At 52.9% G+C, this 8,291-nt stretch overlaps 1 protein-coding gene across 1 annotated transcript in view; it reads left to right on the forward strand.

The window, feature by feature from the left end:
• The first annotated feature begins 2,338 nt into the window (after positions 1-2,338).
• The window catches only part of PsGEF (Protostome-specific GEF), an 11,143-nt gene continuing 5,190 nt past the window's right edge, over positions 2,339-8,291 (forward strand). The window contains exons 1-6 of the mRNA XM_017901793.1: positions 2,339-2,578; positions 2,733-3,355; positions 3,438-4,228; positions 5,308-5,545; positions 6,883-6,937; positions 7,667-7,948. Coding sequence (XP_017757282.1) covers positions 2,339-2,578; positions 2,733-3,355; positions 3,438-4,228; positions 5,308-5,545; positions 6,883-6,937; positions 7,667-7,948 — 2,229 coding nt within the window. The remainder of the gene's footprint in view (positions 2,579-2,732; positions 3,356-3,437; positions 4,229-5,307; positions 5,546-6,882; positions 6,938-7,666; positions 7,949-8,291) is intronic.

Consider the following 8,291-nt stretch of genomic DNA (forward strand, 5'->3'; position numbering starts at 1 on the left):
ACCGGACCCTTTTCGTGCACTTGTTTCCTCTGGTTCACAGTGCGCGCTATAGCCTCGAACAACGACAGTCTCTTTCCTACGGTGGCCATTTGTCGGTTGGCTACGTATATCGGTGGTCGTTAGATGGAACGATAAGGGCCACAGGTGGACCATAAGTCCCCTTTCCTAGGCGCACCGCGGCACGCACTCGAGATTTATCGTCGCCCGGTAATTATGGCAACGGGACCACACAGCTGTGCCTGACAGGTCGCCGACACATTTTTCTTCGATCGATCTCTCTTCGATTCCAAAGCTCGTCATGGAGACGAGAAAAGTCGAAGATGGAACGACCACCGACAAAAGTCGAATCAAAGATACGATTTCGATGGGAGGAAGAGTCGCGCTCGTCTACTTTGTCGGTACTCGCGAAATTCATTTCCAGCGATGCAAATCGCGGAGCATTATGCAAAGAGAAGGCATACCGCTTTCCGTTACTGGTTCTAGTCGTGGAGTACTCGTCGGATGGAACATACGAAACGTTTTAAAGGTTTCGCGCGTGTCGTCCGACTGGTTTTCCTCCCTTAAACTCACGACCGACCGACTTTGGACCGCGTGAAATCTTTAAAAACGTATCGTCGGTTAATTTCCCTGGAACCACTTCTCCGATGCGTTCTGGTTCTACCTCGCAACCGATCCGACTACTCACGGGGGTCGTTACCTGTAATCTCCCGATCGCGAATCGTTTCGCGGTCAAGGAAAACCAGTCGCGTTATCGCGATATATTGACGCAACGGGCGCATAGTATGTCCGGTGTAAACGGTAACGCGAAGATCGAAGATCGATGGATGGTTCTCGTGGAAGGCGTCTGCTCGCGCGGCGTGGAGAGTCGCGTCGCGAGTTCAACGCTCGTTGCTCGCGGGAGTAGTGGGTGTCCGAGGGAGGGTTGGCGAAGGTATAGAATACGTTAAAGCAAGACGGGGTGTAATAAGCGAAGATAGCGATCGTCGCTGTCGACGGTGTTTCGACACCGAGCGTGCTCTCGTGCTTCGAGGGACCAGATGGAAGCCACGCTGTACGTGGCCGCCACCATATGGGCAGGTGCCCATGCTGTTTTACAAGCTACCGTGTATACGTAGCCAGGCGAGGGGCTGCGTATAAATGTGACATGCGCGCGTGTGTGTACGTACGTGGACGAAAACGTGACGGTGCGTAGAGTACCACTGGCACAGGTAGAGTCGGACTCGAAAGTACGCGAACACGCGTGAAAAAGTGCGTGTTACGATAGAAGAACGCGTGCGTGGCATGGTAACAGCCTGTATGCAAATGAATGCATTTTTATACCTAATTCACAATACGCTACCTTCCCCTCCTCCCCCTCTGCAGGAACCGTTAAAAGCGAAAACCTGCTACTGCTACTGCTGCTGCTGCTGCTGCTGCTACCATTGATACTTTTCTGAGCTCGATTTTAGATCTTACTTTTAACGCGACTCACCATTTCCATCGCTGACCATTTCTATATAACTTTTCGCGTGGTCGATTATCAGTGACGCGACTCGCTAAAAATATTATACTCCGTGCACGCGCTAGGGGTCGCGAAGAAATAATGGAAAGCGCGAACGAGCGTATCGAGAAGGGATTCGAGCCGTGCTAACAAAGCAAAATTCAATTGTCCTAATCGAATCAACGATTACTTGGACCAGCGAATCTTCGGCGGGGAATGGACCGATTTCCTCGCGCCATCGGTTTCATTTATTCGTTAGTTCTTTCGTCCCAGTTTCGCTAATTTGGTTAGCCATAGGCGCGAAAAGTACGCGGATAATCGTGGCCTCCGTTAAACCGTTCGTCGTGGCGGAGCAAGCGTCGAGTCGTGAAATACACTCAGGTGCCCGGGTTTCACCTGTTTCGCTGTTTCCCTTATGCCGTGACAGGTGCGTCCATTGCTTTCGTCATCGTTTTTCTGTTATTCCTCCTTTTCTTCTCTCCTCTCTTGTCACCGTTTTCGGCCCGTCGCGTAATTAGAACCGGACGTTTATTTTCGGCATGTCCTTATGGTCGATACGGGCCGATACGACATTCTCGTCGGCCACCTTCCTGCGCTCGTCTTCCTTCAACGCGAGATCCCGCGATAAGGTTCTCCTTCGCTTCCGTCAAGCACCCACCTTGCCTCGCTTTCGCGTTCGCAGAGAATTCGCGGATAACCGAAGGAAAGTTCGGCGAAAGAGTCCTTGTATGTACCCACGTAACTGCCGTCTGGACCAGGATCGCGGTTAAATCGATAGAGCTTTTCAACGGAAGAACGGGGAGAATACACGTCAGACGCGTTTCGCTTAGTTAGGGATTTGCTTTTTGCCTTTCAGAGATGCTGAAGTGGACGGTTTCGAGATCGTTGTCAGCGAGCAGCTCGACGCCTCACGGTCCACCTAACTTGAACAAGGCGCCCCGTAGGCCTTTTCGAGATCTATCTAACACGCCTCCCGCCGCTGGGACAAAAACTCGGGGTATACCTGCTCAGAATGCCGAAAACATGTCGGCTAGAACGACGCCGGCTCGTCGAAGAAGATGCAGGAGCCACGGCAGCGATCTGAGAACGTACTTTCAGGTAAGGTTCTCCTCAGTGATTTTTACAGCGATTTTTTTTCTCGTTTCTCGTCCGTTTTTCTTTCCCCGGTTAACCGGCAACCGTCCAAAATTCGACCTAGAGCGGAACCGAGTTGGAAAGGAAGGCGAGCTGTATCGGTTTGTCGGTTTTTCAGGCAACGAAGCCTAATTTGCGCGCCAACAAACGTCAATCGATGTCACAGCAACCGGAGAAGTCATCGGTCTCGGAGAGCTTTTATCAAAGCACGCCAAGGGTCGACACCGATATCGGCCCGTTAACGTTTTTTCCCCCGGGCAGCAAATGTTCGACGGCTCTGACCCTGCCAACGGATCCCGCGCTCTTTATGAAAAGTAGAACAAAGAATTTCCAGAGCGACAACGAGCTGCCGCAAAACATCATGAACGAGGCCAGGGCGAATCTCCAATCGCACGTTTCCGACTTTTTCCATCAAATATCCATGGCCACCAGCCCCGAAGACGTGATGGAGACCGAGTCGGTGCCTCTATCGAAGAACAGGCTCTATTCGCGGAACGAGGGTAAAACAAAGTTCGCTGATTGCACGAAAATTTCGTACTTGCCGAAACTGGCCAAGATCACGAAAATCCACGCTCGTTGCAAAACGCCGTACCACGGTAAAACCGTCTCGGCTGCGAGCTCCTTTAAGAGCAAGGGTCACGGTCAGACGCCTTTGGCTGGAAAACTGTCGAATTTGGCCATCGACCAAGATTTACCTAAATTCGAGAACATGGACAACACGGTGACGGAGGTCCTCAACAGGTAAGGAAGGCAAGAAGTCTTTAAAACGGTGTATCTCCGTCTTATCGCGAATCTTCTTCTATACCCCCGTATTTCCGTTTAGGGAGCAGGAGATGAATTTTAGCGGGAAAACAGTGGCGGAGATTCTTCTGGGTGACGTCGAGGAGCGGAAGAAAGTTCTCGAGGGTAGCTGCGACGAGGAAAATTTTAGAAGTTCCGAGCATACCTACGAGACGATCGTGGAGAGGGAAGAGACCGTGGACGAGGAACCCACGTGTCACAACGACAGTTCCGTCTCCTCGGCCAGTCAACTCTTGGAAGATCCTTCTCCGATGTCTTGGGCGTTTACTTCGCCCACCAACGACCTGGACGGAGAATTCACGTTGAAGCGGCAACGCGGAATACGAAGGAAGCGACATCGTAAGGATACCGAGAAAATTTTCGAGGGAAAGCGTGCGAAGAGGCGATCGTTTAGTCACAGTCCGTCCGTTGCTACGAAACAGCACGAGTCCGCTCGGAACGGTTTGGTGGAAGCCGTGAATCCGAACGTGAAGAAACTCGCCTTGGAAACCGATCTGGACACCACTTTGGACGAGAAGTGCGTGTACGAGCCGAAAGCGCTGTTGAGCGACCTGCAGGAGCGCAAGGACGAGGAGGGTGACGGAAGGAAAGCGAATACCTGGGACCTGGACAGCCCAAAGTCTACCCACACCGACGACTTTCACAGCTCGAAATCGTTCTTGAACTCGGTGTCGAACACACCAGAGACCCCTTTGGTTGCCACTGTCAGACGATGCCTCAAGTTCAGTCCGGAAAGCGAACCGCCCAAACCCAATTGTCACGGATCGATCGAGATCGAGTATTCCGTCGTGGGCGATCAGATACACGTCCGAGGTAAGTGCACCACGCGTAACAAAGGGGAATTACCTTTCGAGAGGTGTCCGGTGACAGACGAAGCGTAGACCGACGTGTACGCGGTCGAGGAATTTCGAATTTTCGCGCGTGTCGGTGAAAATCGCGATCGAGAGAAGGCACGCGCGCGGTATCGGCCGGATAAGCCATTAGAGGATTAACGGCCGAAACGTGGGACATATAAACCCCATTAGGAATAAGTTCGCGAGGGTCTCCGCGTCTCGGAGACGTCCCTGAAACGTTGTTGCGAAAAGACATGCGCCAGTTACGTGTCACGAGAGGGGGTGTTTCAGTTGGCACCCCGCGATAGACGACTGTGCCAGTAACCCACAGACCCTCCTGGCAATTCGCTCCCGGTTAGTAAGCCTACCAACATTGATTCTTCGCGGTACACATCCTTGCGTAAACAACTCCTGGGAAATCTTCGAGACCTCCCGTTCTTTCGTTCTTTCGATCGTGCGCTTCCCTCCCCCCCCTCTCTCTCTCTCTCTCTCTCTCTCTCTCTCGCTCTCTCTCTCTCTCTCTCTCTCTCTCTCTCTCTCTCTCTGTATCTCGAGTGATCGTCGTATCGGGCGAGCAGACAGCTCGCGATAAATTTCGCCTTCGAGACAGAGACCCCTCGAACCGGTAACAATCTCGAGTGATCGTCGTTTCGGGCGAGCAGACAGCTCGCGATAAATTTCGCCTTCGAGACAGAGACCCCTCGAACCGGTAACGGTGTGATCTATCTCGCGAACAGAATCGACATCTCCGTCGGTTCGAAGCGTTCCGTTTCTTGAACCCCGCGTTCGGTCGCGAGATCGAGGAGGAAGCCCTCGAAGTAGACGCGTGTTGCAGCGAGTAGTAGAGGAGTGTCGCATTGGTCAGGCACTGGCGGTGCGCGTAGTGCGTGCGAAGAAACGGTCGGACGGAAGGAGAAGGAATCCCGGTTGTCGGTGGCAACGCTTTTCCGATCGTCTGGAACGTCGTGCTCGGTGGAAACGCGTGGCAAACCTCGGCGACGTACGAACAAGGCGAGGCTCGCGTCTTGACGAGGCTTTCTGTCTTTCTGTTTCGCGCAGTGATAAGGTGCAAGGACCTGAGGAGGGCATACGAGGGTCCTATTCACGCTTACGTGAAGGCGAGTTTGAAGAACACGAACGGCGAGGGGGTGGTGAAACGGACGGCGGTGCATAGGGCCACGCCGAATCCCGTTTTCCACGAGACCTTGATACTGCCCTGCCCGTTGAACAACAATCACTGCATCAGCAAGCCCACGTCCCTGGACATCGCGGTCTGGCACAGGGATCGTCGTGCAAGGTGAGCATGCCCGAAAAAAGAAAGTGCACGTAGAAGAGGGGCTCTCTGGGACGGAGGTCGAGGTGAGGAATAGAGAGAGCGCCGTCTAAGACGGTCGGAACGCGTGCTCGACCCGGAACGATTCGTTGTCGCAGCGTCGTCACGCGAGCCCGTGCTCTTCCACCAATCTTTCTAATCGCACGGTAGTCGCGCGTTCGGCTATCGTGCCGCTCGAATCCGCGATAACACCTTGCCGAATGATAATCGGTTAACTCGGTAACCGCGATAGTTAGTGCCGCTTCGTACCCAGCACGAGATACCGATCTCGCGTAACCCCTAATCTCTCGTTCGCGTGCATTCCGCGAGAACGCTTTCGGAAGGTTTACGTCCGCCGTATGAACTTTCGAGGGAAGAATGCCGGCTATATTTTTAGACGCGACGTTTCGCGTCGAGCGTTGCCAATCGAGTCCTTCGCGTTCCGTTCACGCGCGAGGATACTCGAATCGATGCAAACGTTCGTCGCGATGACATTATCGCGAATCGGCGAGAAACGTCCTTCGATATTCGCCGAGGACATCGATCGCGTATATTCCCCCGCAGCGAGTGTATCAAAAATTCATACGAGCGAGAAGAAATGCAACGCGGGGAGAAGAAACGAGCGAGCGACTGTACACCGTTCCGCGATGAAAGGGCGCAGAGAAGTAGGCGCTGTCTCGGAGGAAAAGATATCGGGGTCAAGAACTACGGCTCGGTCTCGTTAGTCCAAGACGAGCTAGCCGAGCAACCACGTTTCAGAGTCGATTCGCGAAGGACCGTAGTCGGTTTCGCAGAGAAACGCACCGTGTTCGTATGGCCGACGTTCGAATTCGTTGGCCCACGCGAGATCCTGGAATTATTTTGCCCACCGTCCGGTCGGCTTCCAACGAACACGAGATAACGCAGCCGGTCGATAAGAGATACCACGATTCGGGATAATTTTACGTAGGTTCCGAAGCCACGGTCCATCCAAATACCGAAACGAATTTCTGGGGTATGCGCGGATTCCTTGCGGTAGGAGGGGAATCGATTCCCTGGAAGCATGCGCACCGTACTCGCCACGTGCACTTGGTCACATCCGCGCGTCTCTGCAACGGTATACGGCAAACGACTCCGAAACCTGTCTACCTTCTGCTTTTCCCTCCGCCCAATGTAAATATATAGTTAAAAGTTACGTGTGTGCACGCCGTCTATCTAGCGGCTTACTACACGGCCGTCTAGCGTACGTATCCACACCAACACCGGCGACGCTGGCCAATGGCAAGCCGATACACACCGATACACGCGTATATTCATGCACCTCTCCGTTTTCCGTGTTTCAGACGTAGCGAGCTGTTGGGCTGTATGACTCTACCTCTACCCCTGTCTCAAGATAAGGTAAATATCGTTGCGCCTTTAGGCCGTTCAATCGCTCATCGCGATAAGACGTACAACGCGATCGATCAGGATCGGCTCTGCTCGATTCCGTTCCATTCCGTTCGATTCGTCTCGCGACGAAGGGGAAATAAATACATCGTTGCTTCGGACGCGATACTATTTGGACAAGGAGGAAGTTTGATACGTGGCTGCACGTCAGCTGTTTACTTTGGATTCGTAAGTCTTCCTGGCTTAAGGTCAGGGCTAAGCTCGTTACGAGGCAAGTAAGTGGAACGTTACCCGGCAAAGATTCACTTGCGCTTTGACCTCGTTAAAGGTGGCAGGTGTCGAAATATCTCGGTAATCTGATCGAAATCGTTGGTTCACGTTGTTCCGCGACGCGTGAAACGGAAAATGATCGTGGTGGCTATATACTGTGTGGTGTTCTTCGTGGTCGGAGTTCTGCTCAAGATATTTATGTTCTGCTGAAAGGATTAAGGCAAGGGTCGTGGGAATACGTTTCTCGTCGTTCCGTTGCAACGGCGGTCGCGTGTCCGCGAAATAAACATCCAGGGCTACGATTGGATGGATGTTCGCTTTACGGCACAGCTATCGGACTCGTGAAAAATTTCGCTCGCGAATTAATACCGTATCGGCGTTCACGGTACGCGTAAAGAATACGATTGGAGAATACGAATTTTCCGGCAACAGCGCTCATCTACGTTCCGCTAAATTAGTGGCAATTTTCAGGAAGCGACATGGCATCCGCTAGAAGCAGGAATCGGTCGAAACACGAGCAATCCTTATGCCGGTTTGCCTCAAGACTGTGGAGTTTCGCCACCCTTGTCGAAGGACGGAGAACCAGATAATAATAATTCAGGAGCAGAAGACTTAACGTATTTGAGGCATCTCGAATTAGAGCCTATCGATCCTCTCACTGGTTTACCCCTGCATCCGCGTTTCACAGCCAGGGGTGGTAGAACACCATGCACTGTCACGAGGAGACTGATAAGGCAGACTGCAGCTAATCAGGTGAGTCGCTCTTCTTTTTCTTCCACCATTAAATCCTTCTTGGTCCCTGTACCCTCCGCTACGACGACGACTATGACTATACGGTTCGCGCAATTGCCCCGACAGAAACGCAGGAGGTCCACTTATGTATGGCATTATCGCGACGAGTCCGATTACCGGGGCTGAAAGCGTAGGCCTTTCTTCGAAAGTCCGCATTGTCGACGGCATTAGCGAAACGAGAGTTCTCTACCCCCCGTTGCAGCGAGGTTCGCGTCGAAGGCCCTTTTCTCCTCGCGAGCCTCGAACATCTAACACCTAGACGTCGTTACATACCGTCCCCCCCCCCCCCCCCCCCCCCCCCCCC

The sequence above is a fragment of the Eufriesea mexicana genome, unplaced genomic scaffold (assembly GCF_001483705.2).
Source record: "Eufriesea mexicana isolate 0111107269 unplaced genomic scaffold, ASM148370v2 scaffold1767, whole genome shotgun sequence".
NCBI lineage: Eukaryota > Metazoa > Arthropoda > Insecta > Hymenoptera > Apidae > Eufriesea > Eufriesea mexicana.